A 24,849-nucleotide genomic window follows, 5' to 3' on the forward strand; every position below is an offset into this window, starting at 1 on the left:
CAAAATGTGGAAAAGGTCAAGGGGTCTGAATAATTCCCGAATGCACTGTATAAACATGGCTAAAACTCTACATTGGGACTGAAAGGAGCAAGGGTCTTTAAATTAAAAGATCCAGGCCGCCTCTTGTTTTAACAATAAATTGTCAAGGTCCCTCCCGCTATTAGGGATTAGCTATTAGCTATTAAATAGACAAAAAGTGGTTCGCTGGGTTATTCTCCCAATCTTCTTCTGGATCATCCAAATGCTCTCTAGCAAACTTCAGACGGGCCTGGACATGTACTGGCTTAAGCAGGGGGACACGTCTGGCACTGCAGGATTTGAGTCCCTGGCGGTCAGCCACCAATGTGTTACTGATGGTAGGCTTTGTTACTTTGGTCCCAGCTCTCTGCAGGTCCCCCATTGTGTGGTTCTGGGATTTTTGCTCAAACAAGCAAGATTCTTGTGATCATTTTGACCCACTCACCTGGGCACCTGTGAGATCTTGCGTGAGCCCCAGATTGAGGGCAAACCAAGAGATTATCAGTGGTCTTGTATGTCTTCCATTTCCTAATAATTACTGCCACAGTTGATTTCTTCAAACCAAGCTGCTTACCTATTGCAGATTCAGTCTTCCCAGCCTGGTGCAGGTCTACAATTTTGTTTCTGGTGTCCTTTGACAGCTCTTTGGTCTTGGCCATAGTGGAGTTTGGAGTGTGACTGTTTGAACAAACAAGAATTTGTTCTTAACTGACTTAGATAAATAAAGGTAAAAATGGGTTTCAGTTGTGATTATACAGCCAAGTAATTTAAACTCCTACAAGCAATACTCTTGGTTTGCAGCGGTGAGTCTACAACTAAAAATAACTTAGTGTAAAAGACAGGTGTCTTTTATACTGATAACAAGTTCAAACAGGTGCCATGAATACAGGTAATGAGTGGAGGACAGAGGAGCCTCTTAAAGAAGAAGATACAGGTCTGTGAGAGCCAGAAATCTTGCTTGTTTGTAGGTGACCAAATGCTTATTTTCCACCATAATTTGCAAATAAATTCATTAGAAATCCTACAATGTCATTTTCAGGATTTTTTTTTCTCATTTTGTCTGTCATAGTTGAAGTGTACCTATGATGAAAATTACAGGCCTCTCTCATCTTTTTAAGTGGAAGAACTTGCACAATTGGTGGCTGACTAAATACTTTTGCCCCACTGTATCACTGTAAACATAACTATTTAATTTAAAAAATATATTAATAATACGCAATGAAAGCACTTGTGCTGATTATAGACACTTAATAGAGCGTTTTTAAGTTTTTAAACATTGCTACCCCTCTCCCTTTGCCTCACAATGGTTTGATACACTGCCTCCCACCCTCAGCAGTGGCACATGATGCAGGTACTGTGCATGTGTGAGAATCTGACAGTCTGTCATTGGTGGCTGACCTCCTGTAAGTATTTCAAACAAAGGATATGTTAAACATTTCTCTACTTCTACCACTCAATACAATAAAACACATTTATAACCATCACCAGTCTTAATTTTCGCTGCATTGAATTATAGGTCAATCTTTATGTTAGCTAGCGGTTAGCTGATGTTTGCTAGCTAGCTACAGTAACATCAACCAGTGTTTGCAGTTGTTTGAATTCGAGTCAATGAGAGAAGCTAGCAATGCAATGTTGTGTTCCTTAGCTGGCAAGGTGACAGAGTGTTCGTGTCTACCGTCTGGAAGGGACTCAATGCATGTAGCTAACGTGAGGTTAATCCAGTCAATCGCTCCATAGCGATGTTTTGTGTTGGTAGGGTTCACACACAATAGCTGAATTTGCAGAGCTAGCGAGCAAACCGATGGCGCAAACTAAAGCAAACATTAGCTAGCAAGCTAGCTAGCACCTATTCCATTTATGTGGCATGGTCAAAGATGGAATCTTTGCTATCGTCGGTTTATTCCAAGATCAGCATGCAGCTGTAGTGCATGCTGATAAGTTTACCGATAAACTGAACTCAAAATTGAACAGAACTATACTCTCTTCTATCGTTGTCTTAAATATCTTTTAATGGTCTCGTTGCAAAAGCTAAATTGTCGCTAGGGGACTTTGAAGCACCTGTGTGCCGATCTTGGAGTAAACTGACGATAGCAAAGATTATAGCAAACACCACAGTAACGGAATTGGTGATCGCTAGCTCTGCAAATTCAGATATTGTGGGAGCCAATATAAAACGAAAACATAAAATAAAATTGCAAAAGGTTTCAGCATACGTCGTGTAAATGGTGAACTCATATACAGCTGTAAAACCTTGTCACTGCAATCCGTTTCACATTTGCTTGCTGATTAGCTAGCTACCTGGTAGATCGAAGACCATCTCTTACTGTAAATAACCTGCACACTGTATGTGTGTGTGTGTGTGTGTGTGTGTGTGTGTGTGTGTAGCCAGCCAGCCAGCAAGGTTGAAAAATGTCAGAAAAAAGAGACATGAGAGAATTTTTCAGTACACCAAAATGAAAAGTAAGAACCCTAGTAGCCTGATATCTCAAAGACTAGTTGATTAAATGTTCATAAGAAAGAAGTGAAATGCTAATGGGAATGTTTCATAATGATGTCATTAGGCAGAGCAGGCAACAGATGGCACACAGACAGCAGAGCTGGAGACAGACTGGCAGGGACAGGGAGTCTCAGGTAAGTTTGTTGAGTCTTTGTTTGACAACATTATGAAAGGTTCCCTCTTTTTTAGACTTGCAAAATAGGGACATAATTGGACAATGCCATGGATACCCCAACTCTCAACTTAAACTGGTGACTGAACCAACATTGGTTTAAGGCAATGATATTGCTGTTGTGATTAATTGTGTAGTTTTGGGTACCGGTAGTTAGGAATATGGCAAACACCTCATTTATTTTCTAGGAGACAGACTGAGTCAGTGAGGGTGGTGAAAGAGCCAAGGAGAGAGACTTCAGAGGACAGTGTCACAGCCACGGCAGGACCAGGTGTCAACCTTGTTGCAAGCAGCACCAGTATAGGGGACAGTGGCACAGCATTGTCCAGTTACCTCAGTGATGGCACAAAACCATATCAGCCACACCCACAATTTATGTTTCAAGAGAGATGGTTTGGCGATTTCCCCTGGCTACATTATAATCCATCAATAAAAGGAGTGTTGTGTTCACTGTAGCCAAGGGTTTTCAAGCCAGCCATCTTTTGGCCAAAGAGCAGATGCTGCCTTCATTAGTGCAGGATTTAGGAACTGGAGAAAAGCCATTGAGAAATTCACAGCACATCAAAACTGTCAAACCCACTGCTACTTTGTAACTGTAACAGCACACCAGCAAATCCAATCAGTGCCCAGTTATCTAGCGCGTAGGGTAAACAGCAAGAGGACGCAAGGCGTTGCTTGATGAAAATTGTAAGTTCGGTGCGGCACGTAGCAAGACAGGTACAAGCCTTTAGAGGCCACACGGATGACAGTGGGAATTTATACCAGCTTTTGAAACTTAGGGCAGAAGAGGATAATCCCATTGTACTGAAGTGGTTATCAGAGCGTACCTCAATGTACACAGGCCCCAAAGCAAAGAATGGAATTCTGAACATCGTGGCCAATACAGTCATTCGAGGCATTGCAGCTGAGATTAGGTCTCTTCCGATTGTACAATTTTCAGTAATTGTTGATGGTACTCAAGATGTCTCTGGTGCTGAACAGGAGAGTGTCTGTCTGCGTTATGTTGACCATGACCGTGTCCCTCACAAGGAGTTTATTGGGCTATACAGGGTGTTGGAGACAACAGGCGAGGGAATTGCGAAAGTGGCAACTGATGTGTTGTTGAGGCTCAATTTTCCCATGTCTGGCTTATGTGGGCAGAGTTACGATGGTGCCTCAAACATGGCAGGAAAATACACAGAGGCAATTGTGAGGAGGCAGCAGGCATTAGCCCTCTAGGCTGCTCAGCCTCCCCACTGATCCGGGATTCCCTTTCTTGGGTCCATCAGTTAGGTGTCCTCTATGGCCAGTCAGGAAAGTTTAAGAGCATGTTTGAATCAAGAGATGATAGAAGCAGGAAAACCTGCTTCAGTCTGCTTTCCACCAGACACTGGGAGATTAATTCACCTTTCAGCAGGACAATAACCTAAAACACAAGGCCAAATTTACACTGGAGTTGCTTACCAAGAAGACAGTGAATGTTCCTGAGTGGCCAAGTTAGTTTTGGCTTAAATCTGCTTGAAAATCAACAACCAACTTGACAGAGCTTGAAGAATTTGAAAAGAATAATGGGGAAATGATTGTACAATCCAGGTTCGGAAAGCTCTTAGAGACTTACCCAGAAAGACTCACACCTGTAATCACTGCCAAATGTACTTACTCAGGGGGTTGAATAAATTAGCTATTCAATATATAGTAGTGTATTTTTTGTTTTACAAATGTTAGAATTTTTTAAAAGCTGTAATTGCTGGCAAACCTTCCATAAAGTATTGACTCAGGGGTGTGAATACTTATGTAAATGAGATATTTCTGTATTTCATTTTCAATACATTTGCAAAAAAAAACTAAAAACATGTTTTCACTTTGTCATTATAGGGTATTGTGTGTATATGGGTGAGAAAAAAATACAGTTAATCCATTTTGAATTCAGGCTGTAACAACAAAGTGTGGAATTAGTCAAGGGGTATGAATACTTTCTGAAGGCACTGTACAATCCACATTTTCATTGCTTGCTAATAAATAAGTCTTGTTTAAAAAAAGGTTGGATGTGTCTGACTATTCTTTAATTATTCAACAGCAGAAGACAAGGTTGTTCTGGCTCTGAGGCCAATAATGCGCTATTGTTGTGTCAAATGGACAATTTGACAATCCTCTCCAATCTGGCATGGTATAATTTCATACAGGATATTTTATCTATTTATAGACTACTCAACGGCCAGTGACGTCACAGCTGTCATTGACATGTTGCGTGTATTTGTTTCTATTTTAATGATCCATTTCATCTTCATACTATCGTATAGCCCTCTCTCCACTTCATACTTGTCTTGTCATCGTATAGCCTACTTTTGGAAAGTCTAAGGTAAGCATTGGTTTCTTTATACATTTTAAGTAGAAGAGTAAAAATGTTCTGTCATGTCTGACATACGCTGGTAGCTTTGATTGACGGGTCCTTTTATGGGGATGTACTTGTGTGAGTTGGCTGATTCTCTCTATAGGCCTATAGATTGTGGCTTTCATAAATGTAATTGTCTGCATAATTTTCAATCCCCCATTTAAAAAATAAAGGTCCTCTCACTGTCAACTGCATTTATTTTCAGCCAACTTAACATGTGTAAATATTTGTATGAATGTATAACAATATTCAACAACTGAGACATAAACTGAACAAGTTCCACAAACATGTAACTAACAGAAATTGAATAATGTGTCCATGAACAAAGGGGGGTTCAAAGTCCAAAGTAACAGTCAGTATCTGGTGTGGCCACCAGCTGTATTAAGTACTGCAGTGCATCTCCTCCTCATGGACTGCACCAGATTTGGACCAGTTCTTGCAGTGAGATTTTACCCCACTCTTCCACCAACGCACCTGCAAGTTCCCAGACATTTCTGGGGGGAATGGCCCTAGCCCTCGCCCTCCGATCCAACAGGTCCCTGATGTGCTCAATGGGATTGAGATCCGAGCTCTTCGCTGGCCATGGCAGAACACTGACACTCCGGTCTTGCAGGAAATCACTGACAGAACAAGCAGTATGACTGGAGGCATTGTCATGCTGGAGGGTCATGTCAGGATGAGCCTGCAGGAAGGGTACCACATGAGGGAGGAGGTCTTCCCTGTAACGCACAGCATTGAGATTGCCTGTAATGACAACAAGCTCAGTCCGATGATGCTGTGACACACCGACCCAGACCATGACGGACTTTCCACCTCCAAATCGATCCTGCTCCAGAGTACGATAAACGCAAATCCGACCATCACCCCTGGTGAGACAATTCCACGATTTGTCAATGAAGAGCACTTTTTGCCAGTCCTGTCTGGTCCAGCGACGGTGTGTTTGTGCCCATAGGCGACGTTGTTGCCAGTGATGTCTGGTGAGGACCTGCCTTACAACAGGCCTACAAGCCCTCAGTCCAGCCTCTCTCAGCCTATTGCGGAGTCTGAGCACTGATGAAGGGATTGTGCATTCCAGGTGTAACTCGGGCAGTTGTTGTTGTCATCCTGTACCTGTCCCGCAGGTGTGATGTGATGTTCGGATGTACCGATCCTGTGCAGAGGTTGTTACAAGTGGTCTGCCACTGCGAGGACGATCAGCTGTCCGTCCTGTCTCCCTGTAGCGCTGTTTAAGGCGTCTCACTGTACGGACATTGCAATGTATTGCCCTGGCCACATCTGCAGTCCTCATGCCTCCTTGCAGCATGCCTAAGGCACGTTCACGCAGATGAGCAGGGACCCTGGGCATCTTTCTTTTGGTGTTTTTCAGAGTCAGCAGAAAAGCTACATAAGGACAGTACGAAAACAAATGATTCTGTCTCTTTGCAACAACATCTGCAGAGCTGGGATGGTTGTATCCCCCATATATATAACATTATATTGGGTTGCAAGAATTTTGAATAATTTAAATTTAAAAATCCAAAGTTTCGAATCTGCCGTTGTTTTGTGTATCAGTTCATAAACCATGTGCCATGGAATTGGTACATCGAAAATCTCTTCTCAACTATTTTGCAATCTATATGGCAGAGCTGTAAATGTTTTGTTCCTTACATGAAACTGGTATGCTTTTTTATTTATCATAATTTCATTTTCAAATAACCGAAAGTGAGAGTTTGTAATCTGAATAAAGGGAAAAAGGCCATTCTTGAACATGGGGTGAGATATTCTTACTAATTTGCTAGAGAACCAGTTCAGATTTAAGTATAACTTTTGTATGACTGAAGCCTTTAGTGAGAAGTCTAATGCTTTAATATTTAATCATTTCTGCCCTCTGAAATTATATTAATTATATAAATAGGCCCGTTTAATTTTGTCTGACTTGACGGTCCAAGTAAAAAGGTATATTTTTTGCTCATTTAATTTAAAAAACAAGTCGCTAGGTGTAGGCAAGACCATAAGCAAATAGGTAAACTGTGATATGACTAACGAGTTAATCAGGGTGATTTTTCCACAAACAGACAGGTATTTTCCTTTCCATGGTATCAAGAACGTATCTATTTTGGTAAACTTTGTATTAAAAAAATATTGCAGTAAGATCATTCCTTTCTTTCGGGATATGACTACAGAGTATTTCCAATTCCCCATCAGACCATTTTATTGGTAAACTACACAGTAATGTAAAAGTTGTATTTTTTTAGTGATCCAATATGTACATTTATCATAATTTGGTTGTAATCCAAGTATCTATATCCTCTATGAGGCTGTGGAGGAATCCATATTGTGGATTTATAAGAAAATATGAATCATCAGTGTACAATGACACCTTTATTTTTAAGCCTTGGATTTCTAGCCCCTTAATATTATTGTTGGATCTGATTTTAATATCTAACATTTCAATGGCCATAATAAATATATATGCCGATAGTGGACAACCTTGTTTTCCTCCTCTTGACAGTTTAATACTTTCTGAGAACTAGCCAATATTTACTATTTCACACCTAGGGTTACTATACATAACGTTAACTCATTGTATAAGATATTCTCCAAAATGTAAATATTCCAGGCATTATATATATATATATAAATTCCAGTCGTACTTTATCAAAGGCCTTTTCAAAGTCAGCTATATTTAATAGTGCTATATTGTTTCCAGTACTTGTATTATATTATCTCCAATGTATCGTCCATGTAAAAAAAACTGATTAGGGTGAATAATATCTGGCAATACCTTTTTAATTCTATGCATTATGCTATAATTTTTGCATCAACACTAAAGTGTAAGGGGCCTCCAATTTTTTTTAATGGACTGGATCTTTATATTTAATCACTTGAGTACTGTTTCAGTAATTCTAATCAAACCTTGTTGAGTATCTGATAACCTACTATTTTTATGAGAGTGGTTAAAACATGCTAATAACAGTCCTCTGAGTACATCAAAAGGTTTTGTAGACCTCAACTGGTATGCCATCCAGCCCTGGAGTTATTCCGGATTTACAGGCTTTAAATGCATCAAGAAGTTCCAACTCTGTAATTTAGCCTTCACATGAGTCTTTCTGTACAGCTGTTAAATTTTACATTAATAATAGAAACAAATCCGTACAATTAACTTCAGTTAGTGGAGATGGAGGAGACTGAAATGAAAACATATGCTTAAAATAGTTTGCTTCCTCTTTCAAAATATTGTCTGGTGAATCATGGGTGACTCGTCATTTGTAACAATATAGGCCTATACGTCCATTCAGAAAGTTTCATAAAGTAGCCTGTCTGGACGCTCCTAGCATGATCTGATCTGGTAAAAGGCATATTTCCAGGAACTTATGCTACGTTATTTCTCCCCCCAAAAATGTAACCTTTATTTAAACTAGGCAAAGTTAAGTTCAGTTAAGAACAAATTCCTATTTTCAATGACGGCCCAGGAACAGTGGGTTAACTGCCTTGTTCAGGGGCAGAACGACAGATTTTTACCTTGTCAGCTTGGGGATTCGATCCAACGCTAGTCCAACGCTCTAACCACTAGGGTACCTGCCGCCCATTACGTCATGCTCTCTTTGAAGAACATATGCCAATGCCACTGCCATCAAATGGCAGCAACAGTAGGGTTTGTGAAGTTATGCAAATATTTAGGTTAAAGTGGGGGAAAAACACATCGGACTTCGTGAGAATGGTTTTAGCATCAAAATAGGATCCAGATTGAACAATGTTATATATAGAAAAGTTAACAGACAAGGACAAGGTGGGCATACATCTTTATTTTCACTCTGTCATGCTGTGTCAATACGAAAATGTGACCAATTCTGTCCAACCAGGCATTTCTTAATTTGTAAATTAATATTTATTATTAATAACCTGAATAATAATAATGAAATGGCATGATAATAACAAAGTGTAATGGCTGGTTTAAAATACGTTTTATTAAGAAGCATCCATGTAAACAAGTATACAAACAGAATTTTTTTTTTTTAAGTTTTTTTTTTTTTACATAGGGTCTTAAAAGCCTAAGACAACAGTAACACACATTTAAACAAAATGGACACATCAGAAACAATCCGAAAAATAAATGAAAAAGGAAAGAAACCAGTAACGATGTGTAATGCAATAGCGAAATTGCACGTTTCTTTTGAGGCCGATAGCCTGTGTTAAGTTGTGTCAATATAAAAATGTGACAATCCTCTCCTTTCTGACATTTCTTAATTTGTATACGAGACTAATATTTAGAGTTAATAAGGTAATAAAAATAATGAAATGCTACTGATAATAACGATGTGTAATGGTAATAGAGAAGCTGCAGAAATAAAGCCTACCTTTAACAGTTATGTCATTGACCGTGTATATTGGCCTGGCCAATTACTGTAACCTCCAATTCCAAGACCGCCACAGCCCTATAGCTGACACCACCTCATTCTTTCTGCAGACATCTTTGAATATTAATTCGGAACAGATTTTTTGAAAACGTGGTCGCATAAAAAACTGAGGGAGATTTTACCATAATTCTGTTACCAAACATTGCATCGGCACAGATCATCCAGTAAATGTGTTATTGTAAAATATACTGTGTAAATTGTTCAAAGTAGTCCTTGTGCATAGAGTTGTATGGGTTGTTAAACTTTGAAATCAATGATTTTTGTTTGGCATAGATTTTACAGTGAAATACCTGAGTCAAAGCATAATTCCATTACCGTTGAATTTCCCCTAAGTGACTTCAAGACTAGACCTAGCTGTTTCAAGATGACTAGAAAGGTGAGTGACTACAGTAACTCTGTACTGTTTTGGCATAGAGAATGTACAAATGCTTGCCGTGCGGACACACACACACAAGAAACTTGTTTGGCTTTAGTTATGGCCGCTGCATTTCTTTATTACCAGGCCGAATAGGAACATGGTTTTACTGGAGGGGGCCTTCAGAACAGCTGATTAAAGGAACAATGTAGCACACAGTGCTGCCATATGGCTGAAATACACTGACACACACACACAGTCCTACAGTACAGCTGACACACACACAGACCTACCCATAGAGATCCTATAATTCACTATCATACAATTCTATAGACCTACCACAGTACAGCTCAATCACACAGTAGCTACAGTACAACTGACACACTTAATTCCTACTGTGCGGGAGCAATTCATTACAGCCGACAGAGTAGAGTAGCTTAATGATGTCCATAGTGATGACTGCATTAGCTCCTCTTATAGTTAGATATAGTGGGTGGGCAGACCACGACTTTAAAGGGATACTTCAGGATTTTGAAGCCCTTTATCTACTTTCCCCAGAGTCAGATGTACTTGTGGATACCATTTTTGTGTCTCTGTGTGCAGTTTGAAGGAAGTTGCTAACTAGCGTTGGTGCATAGACTAGAGGTCTATGGTAACTGCTAGCAGATACCATAGACTCCGTCATTGTGCTAACGCTAATTAGCATTGGCTCACATAACTACCTCCGTACAGGTTACAGGGACATAAAAATGGTATCCATGAGTTCATCTGACTCGTGGAAGTAGATACTGTAAAGGGCTTCATTGCCAAAATCCTTAAGTATCACTTTACCCACTATGAAATTATCATAAACCTGATGTGAATGGCCAAATAACAAAATGATGAAATGGCAAAATGATAGGCAAAACGTATCGTATCTGAGGACCATTTCATATGATTGTTAAGAGGATCTCAAAAATATTTTTTTTAAATATGGGTTTTTAATAAGATCTCCCTCAGCAGAGAGGAGGCCAATTTCACCTAAACCTTGTCTTGTGCCTGTTCACTGGCTTAGAGAGAAGGGGTGATACAGTTGCATGTAAATTATTTCAAAGATAAACTACAAAAGTTTGGAGAGCGAAATCCTAATCTTGATTAATAGTTGAGAAATGGGAAGCGGTCTAAAATCCCCTTAATGATGGATTAATCAGAGTAAGTAACACAAACGATCTGGGTTCCACCAGAAAGACTGTCTGCAACATTCTCATCTGGTCTTCCAGGCTCTCAATCCTATCAGCTAGGATTAAAAATGCAACATTTGGCTCGAATCGCAGCTTCCTGTAGGAAAACATCCATGTTCACTCCCCATTCTGCTACATCTGTCGCAACTTGCCATCTTTCATGGAGGTCCCTAGAGAAAGATAGGGAAAAGACAGCTTGGCGTGCGCTGCCAGCATATAATTAGGCTAGCCTTGCTGTTTTCACTTTCCCAATTCACTTGCAATGAGACAGATTGCTAAAATATCAAAGGGAATAGTGAGCTATGTACATGGTCTAACATGCTGACCAGACCAGACGTGTTGCACGCGCTGCAAAATAAAATAAAATGAACTTGGTTCTATTTGTGACGCTCGAAGCACTGCAAGTCCTGCCTCTCCCATCTCCTCATTGGTTTTTAGGAGCATATACCCACGTGGGTGATTGAAAGATGAACTGAGGTCCACTCTCCAGTTGGTTGCCAACCGCCATATCAAGTCCAAAGAAGAAGAAGCCTAAAGGAAGGAGGAGAGATTACTAGAAAGGAACTTGGTTGACAGTTTTATCTGTGGATTAATTGTCAGAGTAGAGGACCTTATCCCTTTCAGGTAAAATAACCCAATGTTTATATCCCAGATCAAATTAGCTAGCACCAGCAAGCTAGCTAGCTAAATTGCCATAAATGTTTAATGCTTTTTGACCTGTCCCCAAATTAATATAATTGGTTCCGAGTTTGTTTTGATATTTCAACCTGCGTGTCCTGATCACGTCTGGTGTGGGTGGACAAAATCAAGTTGCGTGCGATGGTGTGTGCAATGTGGTCAGTATGTGAGAGCGAGGGGAACTTTGTTTGAAAGCTTTTCATGTGTCACCACATTTCATGCATGCGTGACCTCCTGTGCCTCAAAGCCATTTCCTCTTACTGATGTGATGACAACATTTGTTCAGCTGGTTGCCCTTTACTTTCTCAGTGCAACAGCAAACCTTAAGAATGCCACCTTATTAGAACTGTTTTCACCTTTAACCCCCAGTGAGAGGACTAGGAAAAACCAACAAGGTAGGCCCTATTTCATGAAAATGTATTGATTTTGTGAGACCGTCATGTCGTTCGTGGTTGGTAGCACGCACGCACACAAACGCAAGGGTAAAAATATAGAATGAATCATGCTGCTGGTCAAGAAGATGAGCCTTGAACTACTCTGGGTTCTATACTAGGATGGAGGAAAGAGCAATGAGCTTTTATGGCAAAACACTGTGACGGTATCACCAGAAATTAAGGGTTGAACATATCCAGTTGCTCCTCTGATTAAACTATCTTCCTCTTTCACCCTGACTCCTATCATAGGGAAATATTTTACTCTATTGTTATTCTAGTCTAATTCTGTGCATCAGGGTTGGAGTTCTTGTGATTTTCAAATCAATCAATTCAGCGGTTGAAGTAATTGAATTACTGAATTGACAAATTCTCATAGAAAACAATTGTCCATTCTCAATTCATGAAATGGATTTCAATTTACTGCCTGAATTGATATTGTAGTTGACCCTTACCCTGATACGCATCATATTGTACTGTGTATATACATGAATTATACAGTCACCAATGACATGATGAGAGCTGGCTAAAACCTTCAGCCATAATATAGTCCCACGGTACATGCATTGTTTGGTTGAATGTTTAAGAACTTTCAGGGTTTCCTATTCATATAAATCGGACACTGAATGATAGTGGCTTGAGACACAGCAGTTAACAAAACAATAGAGTGAAGTGTCGATTAGTTCCCCTCTCACTTAATTAAACACCCACATGGACAACTACACACACCGAGTGCTGCCCCCTTCCAATACAACTGTTGGGTTTTCAAATCCAAACAAGGAGAGTTCTCCACCCCCCCAGGGTTTCATTTGTTGTTGAACCAATCAAAGCTCAAGCCAATTTCTGTGTGAATATTGCGCCAACAAATGGACTCTTGTCCAGACCAGTGTACCACGTGAGTCCGGTCAGCCAGGCTATGCATCCACAGATCTGCTTGAACCACAGCAAGGCAATGATCTGTCCATACAATAGAAGTAGGTAGGAGACGGAACAGCTCATAGGAGCAGGAACCATATACTGTTTCTGTAGCGTGAGGCAGCTTGATGTACAAGTATATCGCAGGACCTTACCTCGGCCAAACTATCTGCTGAGTGCCAAGCAGAGACGCATCGGGTCCCATTTTTTACAGTCTTTGGTATGACTCGAACCACAATTTTTCAATCTCAGGATGGACACTAAAGACAAGGCCAGCGAGTTGGTGCCCATACAATAGGCTAGTCTATAAACCTTTGGTATTACAGATGAATTCATGTAACATCTATTCCATTCACTTATGCCATTCAACAATTACATTAATGTTCATGAGGCTGTTAGTAACAACAATCTGTAACCACTATGGTGAATAATGAAAAGCAGACCTGAGTTCAAATCCTAAATGATTAAACGCCCACAAGAGCAGAAATTCAGACATTCCCTTAGCCTACCCATGATGTTACACAAGGATAAGTCAATAAGTCATTGTTTTAGTCAAAGTATGATATATTGAGGTTGAAGTGGGAAATCCGAAGGGGTAACTTCTGATCTTTTTCATGCCAATGCCATGCGTTTCCCCTATGATATGACATGCAACTACTTTAGAGTCTACGTTTCTTTTCAGGGCTGGGTTTTATTTGAATATTGACAACCCACCAGCATGGCATTATTTATTAATCATAAACACCTGCAAAGTACTTCCATCTTCACAAGTCGCAACTGAGCGGAGCAATATAATAGATCATCTTTGGCTGAGCCAAACAGCTTGTTGCCGTAGTCTACGCTTGGCTGCCTGAACCATGGAGCAAATGAAAGTATGGGGTGCGTTTTAGCACCTCCACTTTTTTACCAGCAAATTATAAATCATCCTTTGGATCATTTGTCAAGTTTCAGTTTTTTTGGAGATGGAACGCTGTGGTGATTTCTCACGCCCAATTTGTGAATATGTATTAACAGCCCATTCTTCAGAGGTAGAACCTAAAAACTACAATTTACGCTCTAGGACAGAAGTTACGCTGAAATAGGGGCGACATTGCACTCTGGTGGGGGCCTTTAAATCATTTCAAACGCTTTAGCTGTGCCTGATTGAGCCTGCCTCTTCCAATGAGCCTGCCTGTTCCAATGGAACCAATAGAAAAGTCCCAAAAGAGCAAACACTGCCCACCTGATAAACACTCGAGGGCGGTTTCCCGGACATAGATTATGCCTATTCCTGGACTAAAAAGCAAGCTCAATACAGAATCTCCATTGAAAGCACTTTTTAGTCCAGGACTATGCTTAATCTGTGTCCAGGAAACCTCCCCTCAAATTACACTAGATATACAAAAGTATGTGGACACCTCTTCAAATGAGTGGATTTGGCTATTTCAGCTACACCCTGTTGCTGACATGTATAAAATCGAGTAGACAGCCATGCAATCTCTATAGACAAACATTGGCAGTAGAATGGCCTTACTGAAGAGCTCAGTGACTTTCAACATTGCACTGTCATAGCATGCCACCTTTCCAACAAGTCAGTTAGTCAAATCTCTGCCCTGCTAGAGCTGCCCTGGTCCAGTCTAAGTGCTGTTATTGTGAAGTGGAATAGTCTAGGAGCAACAGCAGCGCAGCTGCGAAGTGGTAGGCCACACAACCTCACAGAACGAGACCGCCAAGTACTGAAACACGTAAAAATCATCTGTCCTCGGTTGCAACACAAACTACCTAGTTCCAAACTGTAAAGTTTGGTGGAGAAGCAATAATGGTCTGGGGCTGTTTTTCATGGTTCGGGCTAATCCCCTTAATTTTAGTGAAGGGAAATCTTAACGCTACAGCATACAATGACATGATTGACAATTCTGTGCTTCCAACTTTATGGCAACAGTTTGGGGAAGGCCATTTCCTGTTTCAGCATGACAATGCACCCGTGCACAAAGCAAGGTCCATACAGAAATCATTTCTCGAGATCGGTGTGGAAGAACTTGACTGGCCTGCACAGAGCCCTGACCTCAACCCCATCGAACACCTTTGGGATGAATTGGAACGCCGACTGCGAGCCAGGCCTAATCACCCAACATCAGTGCCGACCTTACTAATGGTCTTGTGGCTAAGTGGAAGCAAGTCCCCGCAGCAATGTTCCAACATCTAGTGGAAAGCCTTCCCAGAAGAGTGGAAGCTGTTTTGGCAGCAAAGGGGGGGGGGACCAACTCAATATTAATGCCCATGATTTTCAAATGAGATGTTGGATGAGCAGGTGTCCACATACCTTTGGTCATGTAGTGTATTTTAAAGAACTCAAATAGTCTTTGAGCTAGAGGTCGACCGATGGCCGATTAATTAGAGCCGATTTCATAACAATCAGTAATCGGCATTTTTGGAAGCCGATTATGGCCGATTACATTGTACTCCACGAGGAGACTGACCAATTGTTACACGAGTGCAGCAGGAAGCCAAGGTAAGTTGCTAGCTAGCATTAAACGTATCTTATAAAAAAACAATCAATCTTAACATAATCACTAGTTAAACTAGTAATATCATCAACCATGTGTAGTTATCTAACTTATATGCCTTGCATATAATCAATGCGGTGCATGTTAATTTATCATCGAATCACAGCCTACTCGTCAAACGGGTGATGATTTAACAAGCGCATTCGCGAAAAAAGCACTGTCATTGCACCAATGTGTGCCTAACCATAAACATCAATGCCTTTCTTAAAATCAATACACAAGGATTTTTTTTTATTTTTTAAACTGCATATTTCGTTAATATTGCCTGCTAACATGAATTTATTTTAACTAGGGAATTTGTGTCACTTCTCTTGCGTTCTGTGAAAGCAGAGTCAGGGTATATGCAGCAGATTGGGCGGCCTGGCTTGTTGCGAACTGTTTGAAGACCATTTCTTCCTAACAAAGACCGCAATTACTTTGCCAGAATTGTACATAATTATGACATAACATTGGAAGGTTGTGCAATGTAACAGCAATATTTAGACTTAGGGATGCCACCCGTTAGATAAAATACGGAAAGGTTCCGTATTTCACTGAAATAATAAACATTTTGTTTTCGAAATTATAATTTCCGGATTTGACTTAGATTAATGACCTAAGGCTCGTATTTCTGTGTGTTTATTATATTATAATTAAGTCTATGACTTAATATTTGATAGAGCAGTCTGACTGAGCGGTGGTAGGCAGCAGCAGGCTCGTAAGCATTCATTCAAACAGCACTTTCCTATGTTTGCCAGCAGCTCCTCGATGTGCTTCAAGCATTGAGCTGTTTATGACTTCACGCCTATCAAATCCTGAGATTAGACTGGCAATACTATAGTGCCTATAAGAACATCCAATAGAAAAAGGTGTATGAAATACAAATGGTATAGGGAGAAATAGTCCTATAATTCCTATAATAACAACAACCTAAAACTTCTTAATTGGGAATATTGAAGATTCATGTTAAAAGGAACCACCAGCTTTCATATGTTCTCATGTTCTGAGCAAGGAACTTAAACGTTAGCTTTTTTTACATGGCACATATTGCACTTTTACTTTCTTCTCCAACACTGTCTTTGCATTATTTAAACCAAATTGAACATGTTTCATTTACTTGAGACTAAATAGATTTTATTCATGCATTATATTAAGTTAAAATAAGTGTTCATTCAGTATTGTTGTAATTGTCATTATTACACATACATATTTATTTAAAAAACGAAAATAATAATTTAAAAAATAAGGCCGATTAATCGGTATTGGCTTTTTTTGTTCCTCCAAAAATCGGTATTGGCGTTTAAATCATAATCGGTCAACCTCTAATTTGAACCCAGGTTTGCTGAATAACAGAGAGAAAAACATTATTTTCCATACTTTATAAGTTCTTATTTAACATTTAGTCAGGATCATTGAAATTGATCATTATTAATACTTCAAATGTAACCTTTATTTAACTAGGCAAGTCAGTTAAGAACAAATTCTTATTTACAATTGCATCCTACCCCGGCCAAACCCTAACAACGCTGGGCCAATTGTGAACCGCCCTATGGGACTCCCAATCACGTCCGGTTGTGAAACAGCCTGGATTCGAACCATTATTGTCTGTAGTGACGCCTCGAGCACTGACACGGAACCCAAACCGGCTGCGCGCGTGCGCTATTGTGCATAAATTGATTTTGTCCCCCTACACCAAAAGTGATCACGACACACAGGTTAAAATATCAAAACCAATTACATTAATTTAGGGACAGGTCAAAAAGCATTAAATATGGCAATTTAGCTAGTTAGCTTGCACTTGCTAATTTGTCCTATTTAGCTAGCTTGCTGTTGCTAGCTAATTTGTCCTGGGATATAAACATTGAGTTGTTATTTTACCTGAAATGCACAAGGTCCTCTACTCCGACAATTAATCCACACATAAAACGGCCAACCAAATCGTTTCTTGTCATCTCTCCTCCTTCCAGGCTTTTTCATCTTTGAACTTATACGGTGATTGGCATCTAAAATGTCAAAGTATTACCACGACTACCGGCAAAACAGTTTGTCTTTCAATCACCCACATGGGTATAACCAATGAGGAGATGGCACATGGGTACCTGCTTCTATAAACCAATAAGGAGATGGGAGAGGCAGGACACAGCCAGCAGTGTGGGTGCAATAATTGAATAACATAGATTTCTACATTTATTTTGCGATGCCTTGTCCGGTCTGGTCAGCATGTGAGATGCAGTGCCTTAGACCGCTGCGCCACTCGGGAGACCTTATGGCAAGTCTTACGATGCATAACCACATCATAATGCATTATGCCTGGCTGCAGTCTTTAGGTATTGTTAATCTGTTACCTGAATTAATGCAATAGCGCGCTATTTTAAAGTTAGCCACTGAGCTGCTGTCAGCAATTCGTCGCACATGCATGCATCGCGTTGAGTTATTGGGTGAAGTTATCAAAGAATACAACGAGATACAATTGTAAAAGTATTTCTCAGAGAACGAAGGCTACAACTCTCACACCCACAAGCTGCGCGTGCAGCAGCCTGCAAAACACTGGGGCATATTCATTTCGGAAACCGTTTACCGTATAAGAACCAAACGGAAACAGAGCCAAAACGAAAGTTTCTATTGGACAAATCATTCGGTCTCTCCCCGTTTCCTTTGGTTCCGTTTAAGAAACGTTTTGCAACATTATTCGGCGTAATGAATATGCCACTGGTCAAGAAGTTTAAACTATACTCAAAATACAGTCGCTAGCTTCCACAGAGTCTAGGTTATATCCTAGTAAAAACATGCGTTTAGACAATTCACGAATGTGCAGCCAATCCAATTAGGAGTTTCTAACCAGATGCAAATCTTTGCAATGTCCAGTCATCTCTAGGCTAGCTACATGGCTAGCTAAAGTTAACTCTTCCAATGTGCAACACGGCTTCCCAACAACGCATATTCTTAGCTTGCTCTACTCCCTGCTTAAAGCAGCCACATAAAGCACGAGTAAAATGCGCATAGCTTCAAATAGAACGGTAAGTCAACCAATACTTACCGAACGACAGAAAAAGTAAATAAAAAGCAAGGGTGTGTACGACATCTGGCTTTTCAGGGATCATCGTGCGAGACAGAGAGAGATGCTGACAGCCTCCGGTGTGGCTTTGACAGTGTTTGGAATGGAATGCTTTTTTTGTGCACAATTTTTAGGACAAGAGAAAGGAGATTTTGGCATGTTCACCGCCACTAATGTAGCTCAGGCGCGCTCTTGTGGCCAAATGCTGCACTGTTAAAAGTCGTGCTTACTAGGCTACAATAACACACCCCGTGTCTTTCCTGGTTGGCTCAATTGTACTTATCAAATAAAAAATAATTCACACAGCATTTTGCAGTTATCCTATCTTTATTTGTCTATATTTAACCAGCCTGCACAAATAGCTTTGCAACGTAGGCTAAACAAACTTGCTTCATTAGGCCTATTTTATTATAACATTCTATACAATAGATTTCGGTAGCTACAGTCATTACGTCTACAGTAAAGGATAATCATTGAATCCATTTGAAATATTTAGGCTTCAATCAGATTCCCAGCAAACATGACCCCATTAACAAGCTAGCCTACATTTTAGTCATTTAGCAGACACTCTTATCAGAAACAACATACTGATCCCACGTGTGAATCGCATTTACAACCCTGTCATGGCTAGCACCGCTACTCGACCCACTGAGCCACACAGGACTACACCACCCCAACACAGGCTAGCCAACACAGGCCAGACTCACCAAGCCCAGCTATAGGAGGGGCTCATTTCAATATTTGGGAGCTTGGTTTGCACAGTTTTTTTGTGCAACCATGACTAGGATTATTTTTTGTTTTATCTTATACACTGCCAATGATGAGGTCTTTAAAAAACACTTATGAGAAACTCAGTCGTCATGAAATTGTATTTAAAGTGTAGCCTCACACAACCCAACTCTGAAATATGGTCCCTGTTTTCTTTCTCCCTACTTTTTAAGCATGAGATGTTAACTGTAATGAGATTTCCTAATACTGTTGGAATGAGACTATCAGGACTTTTGTAATTAGTTAATTATTTATTGGATGTTGTGTTTAGGCCTTAGTACTCACCCCTCCAAAAATTAACAGAATGTATTTTAAAAAATGGAGGAGATTTCAGCTGCAGTCAACATGTTTTTGAGTTACTATCTGCATTACTTTCCTCCCTACAGTGCTGTTGTATCATTTAGATCCAAAAACATACTTGTGGGTAGCAGCCACAAATCTGGTAATAATTTTGGCTATTGACACATTTACAATGTGGTTCCCTGCTGGGTCTAAATCAGTCACAAACACCAGATGTGTTTTGGCTAAATCAGTCACTGATTAAGAAGACAAGATAGTGGTCTTTGTTGACGTGGGACATTCAGCTCTCCAACTGTCTGCCTGTTCAGCAGGGCAAGTTAAAGGTATGGACAAGTCAAGTGAAACATGGCTTTAGCCAGGTAAGGTATGCTAATATGTCTAACTTAAACTCCTAACTGTGCTAGCCTATCTGTACACACTATATAACATAAAATCTGATGTAAAATCAATGGAAGGGATGATGGCATGCAGTACCAGGTTGTTTTTTTAAACGTAAAACCAAATAATTGTGTTGATTTGCCCTTTTTTTTACAGGTACCGCATACCTCCCCCACTTATATATATTTTTTAAATAGTGGTGGCAAAATGTTTATTTTACCAGGTAAATTGACTGAGAACATAGTTTAATTTACAGCAACAACCTGGGGAATAGTTACAGGGATGAATGAGCCAACTGGAGGCTGGGATGATTAGCTGACCATGACGGTATGAGGGCCAGATTGGTAATTTAGCCAGGACACAAGAGTTAACACCCCTACTCTTATGATACTGTAAGTGCCATGGAATCTTTAATTGACCACAGATAGTCAGGACACCTGTTTAACATCCCATCCAAAAGACAGCACCCTACACAGGGCAATGCCCCTAATCACTGCCCTGGGGCATTGGAATATTTATTTTAGATCAGAAGAAAGAGTGCCACCTACTGGCCCTCCAACACCACGTCCAGGAGCATCTGGTGTCCCATCCAGGGACCGCAGGGTGGTTTGCTGCTGGCCAAAGTTAGCTGAAGTTTGTATTGACCTATTAAAGAAAACCGAACCATGGATTACAGTTTCTCCTGGTCTATAAACTACTTTCAGGGTGAGTACCGATCTAACATTAAGTTGTAAAATAATGAACTTCCATTTCAAGGAAAACATGTTTGTTAATTTCGGTTAAGCATTATAACACTAACTGTATTTTTATCCACAGCTTTTCAGCTTTTATTATCCACAACTACCACCAAGCTACTGCAAAATGTAGTTCAATTGCCAGTTGAACTACATGTAGCTCACTACCTCCCAACACTGTTAATGAGCAGCATTTCAACAGACTTCCTTCTAAACATGGAGTGATTTATGGATGATGTGGATGTCTGTGGGAAGATGAACTAGATAGTGTTTTGAAACAGAAAGCGAAAAGGATACTTTTTTAAATTTAAGTTAATAAAGTATTATTTAAGGTAATTTCACCAAATTTCACTCTGTATAGCAAAACATTTTCACCTGTTTTGTGCCAACTGAACATATCCACACTGTGTCTCCACAGTCAAGACTTGATGAACAGGTGTGGCCATGGTAACACAGTCTCTAAAACTCACCATGAGGTCATGTTTAGTAGGCACAAAATGGGAGAAAAGGGACTGAAATGGAGTGACACAGAAAAGTTTTATTTGAACTTTAATAGTTCAAATAAATAGTCGGTTTTAAAATGTTTTGTTACAGTGTGTCCTAACTGAACATGACCCAGGGTCCTGACCCTTTTTGGAATGACTCTGCGCTATTGGCTGATGAACAGGGGCAAGTTCGAGGAGCTGTATCCTGAGCGTGTATTCCTCTGGTGGCAGTGATGGAGAAGGCCCAGTTGCAGCTCGAAGACATCTTCGGAGGAACCACACACGTAAATCCCCTCCATGAAAACACAGATCAGCAAGTTCTTCAAAAGGGAAGTCAGCACTACATTCAACGCAGAAGAGGCAGACGCTAATGTCAGGTATACTGTTTCTAGTTGGTGTGACACCCTCTCTTTTAAGACAACATAATTACATGTAGTACACAGCATATTTGATGATACAGTTAGTGTTTCTCAAAAGGGATTTTGGTGCTCCCCAGCCATTTCACATAAGGGCTTACTGATTAGTTGAATCATGTGTGCTAGAATTGGAATCAAAAACATACAGTGCCTTCAGAAAGTATTCACGCCCCTTGACTTTTTCTAAAAAATACAAATCTGATTGTTGATCGTTACTAACAGGGCCGGGTCTAGCCTTTTGGGGGGTCCCTAAGCGAGATTTGGTTGGGGGGCCCACCACCTCGCTGCAAAACATTTTAGTGGCCCCCCTCTTAAAGTTCAGTTCTTGCATTTCTACATATTTTGCCATGGGGCGGAGAGAAAAGGTTGCAGTTTTATGAAACATTTCATACAGTTCTACTCATTTTGCAATACCGTCATGTATTCTTCCTCTCCGGCTCTCGAGGTCATTAGAGTGCTTACAATTACACACACCTTTCACCATCATTACGTGCATCAGCGCCTCATCAGACTCACCTGGACTCAATCACCTCAACCACTCCCTTTGGTTCTTTCCTTTGGTATTATTGTTGCTGTTCCGTTGTTTTATGTCTGTACGCTACTCGTGTTTCATGTTTTGTTCCTTGTGATATTTATTATTTAAAGTTACTCCCTGAACTTGCTTCCCGACTCCCAGCGTACATGTTACAGAATAATGCCTCAGATCCGGGTGCCGCTACTGGAGCAACCAGGGATGCCTCAGTTGGCTCGGCAGGCTCCTATGCCTCAGCCGGCTCGGAAGGCTCCCATGCCTCAGCTGGCTTGTCAGGCTCCCACGCATCAGGTGGCTCGATAGGTTTACAAGACCTGGTTGCCCTGTCAAGCGTCCGTTGCCGAGTCTACCGAGGATGCCTCAGCTGGTTTGTCAGGATCACAAGACTCGTTTGGCTCGGCAGGCTCCTACGCCTTCGGCAGGCTCGTCAGGCTCCCACGCCTCGGCCGGCTCGTCAGGCTCCCACTCCTCTGCAGGTTCGTCAGGCTCCCAGGCCTCAGACGGCTGGTCAGGTTCCCGCGCCTCAGCAGAAGCCATTTTGCCATGGTGTGGAGAGATTCCATTTTTATATGAGATGGCGCCAGAGTTGATGGCTGCTGTTTTGTGCTATTGTTTGTGGTTTTTTGCATTATTTGTAATTTATTTTGTACGTAATGTTTCTGCCACCCGAAAATAGATTCTGGATATCAGCACAGCGATTACTCACCTCGTACTGGACAAAGATCTTTTCGTTAATGAGTCGGATGCAAAGGATTTACTTCAGACACCAGACAAGGCCCAAATCCCCGTCATTCGCATGAAGAAGAGACGGAGATATCGGGGACGTAGGTCAGTGTGCCTTGTAAGTATCCGATGGCGAGTGGGTAATCCACCTCTACCATCAATCCTATTAGCCAAAGTGCAATCTGTCACGTATACTCCCTCTCCGGCCTCTAGGTCATCAGGCTGCTGATTATCCCGCACACCTGTCACCATCGTCTCGCGCACCTGCGCCTCATGACACTCACCTGGACTCCATCACCTCCTTGATTATCTTCCCTATATCTGTCATATTGCCAGGCTTCCCTGCCTTAGCCGGCTCGTCAGGATCACCATGCTCCCCTGCCTCACCCGGCTCGTCGGGCTTTCATGCCTCCGTCGGATCGCCAGGCTTCCCGGCTTCCACCGGCTTGTCAGGTTCTCATGCCTCAGCTGGATCGCCAGGCTCCCCTGCCTCAACCAATCTGTCAGGTTCCCGCATCCCAACTGACTAAACAGGTTCCCGTGCTTCAGCTGGCATGACAGGTTATTGCGCATCAGCAGGGCTGACCAGTCTGCTCCTGATCCCCGGGTTCGTAACCTTTGACGGCGTCCTGCGGCTAGAGCCGCGCGTTGGGGAGGGGGTACTGTCGCGTATACTCCCTCTCCAGCCTCTAGGTCATCAGGCTGCTGATTGTCCCGCACACCTGTCACCATCGTCTTGCTCACCTGTGCCTCATGACACTCACCTGGACTCCATCACCTCCTTGATTATCTTCCCTATATCTGTCACTCTCCTTGGTTCTTTCCTCAGGTGTCATTGACTCTGTTTTCATGTCGGTGCGTTGTTTGTGTTCATCGTTTCTTTTATTTCTTAAAACACACTCCCCGAACTTGCTTCCTGACTCTCAGCTCACTCATTACAGAATAACACCTCACCTAAGGGAAGCATCATTGTTTCTTCTATATATTAAAACAGTCACTCCCTGAACTTGCTTCCCGACTCTCAGCGCACTCGTTACACAATCATTGGATAATAAAATGGATGAGCTACTATCAAGACTATCCTACCAACAGGATATTAAAAACGGTAATATCTTATGTTTCACCGAGTCGTGGATGAACGACGACATAGATAACATACAGCTGGCTGGGTTTTTTTGTGCATCGGCAAGCTAGAACAGCTACCTCCGGTAAGACAAGGGGTGGCAGTCTGTGTCTGTTTGTAAACAGCTGGTGCACAAAATCTAATATTAAGGAAGTCTCAAGGTTTTGCTCGCCTGAGGTAGAGTATCTCATGATAAAAGGTAGACCACACTATTTATCAAGAGAGTTTTCATCTATATTTTTCATAGCTGTCTATTTACCACCACAAATTGATGCTGGCAGTAAGACTGCACTCATCGAGCTGTAAAAGGCCATAAGCAAACAAGAAAATGCTCATCCAGAGGTGGCGCTCCTAGTGGCCGGGGACTTTAAACTTAAATCCGTTTTACCTAATTTCTACTAGCATGTTACATGTGCAACCAGAGGAGAGAAAAAAAATCTAGACTACCTTTACTCCACATACAGAGACGCATACAACGCTCTCCCTTTGTGCACCAGAAGAGGAAAGAACTGATCCCAGCCATGAAAGCTGCCAGAGCGTGTGGAGGAATTGATTACATCCGCTACGACAGGTTCATTGTCCACCCTCCCTTCCAGAACCCCGGAAGGGATGAGAGAACCAAGCCTATCGGTTCGTAGCCTCAACCCTGCAGCACACACACACACCAATTGATTAATGGACTGCTGAATGTATGTTTTTTTCTCTTGCTTTGTCTGCTCTTTTCAATATTATGTCTATCTCTGATAAGCTACACAG

General features: G+C 41.2%; 1 protein-coding gene and 1 long non-coding RNA gene across 3 annotated transcripts in view; both read right to left on the minus strand.

Annotated features, from left to right (window-relative positions):
* Positions 1-18,828, minus strand: part of LOC112265010 (beta-1,3-glucosyltransferase) — a 141,311-nt gene extending 122,483 nt beyond the window's left edge. For both annotated transcript variants that reach the window (XM_042295785.1, XM_024441995.2), the window contains exon 1: positions 18,617-18,828. In XM_042295785.1, coding sequence (XP_042151719.1) covers positions 18,617-18,680 — 64 coding nt within the window. In that variant the 5' untranslated portion in view covers positions 18,681-18,828. The remainder of the gene's footprint in view (positions 1-18,616) is intronic.
* Positions 8,988-11,521, minus strand: LOC121839071. Its single transcript, XR_006078631.1, has 2 exons — positions 11,483-11,521; positions 8,988-11,200 (listed from the first exon to the last, which is right to left on the minus strand). It is a non-coding gene; the product is annotated as an uncharacterized LOC121839071 (long non-coding RNA).
* Positions 18,829-24,849: the final 6,021 nt, after the last annotated feature.

This window comes from Oncorhynchus tshawytscha, linkage group LG13, assembly GCF_018296145.1.
Source record: "Oncorhynchus tshawytscha isolate Ot180627B linkage group LG13, Otsh_v2.0, whole genome shotgun sequence".
NCBI lineage: Eukaryota > Metazoa > Chordata > Actinopteri > Salmoniformes > Salmonidae > Oncorhynchus > Oncorhynchus tshawytscha.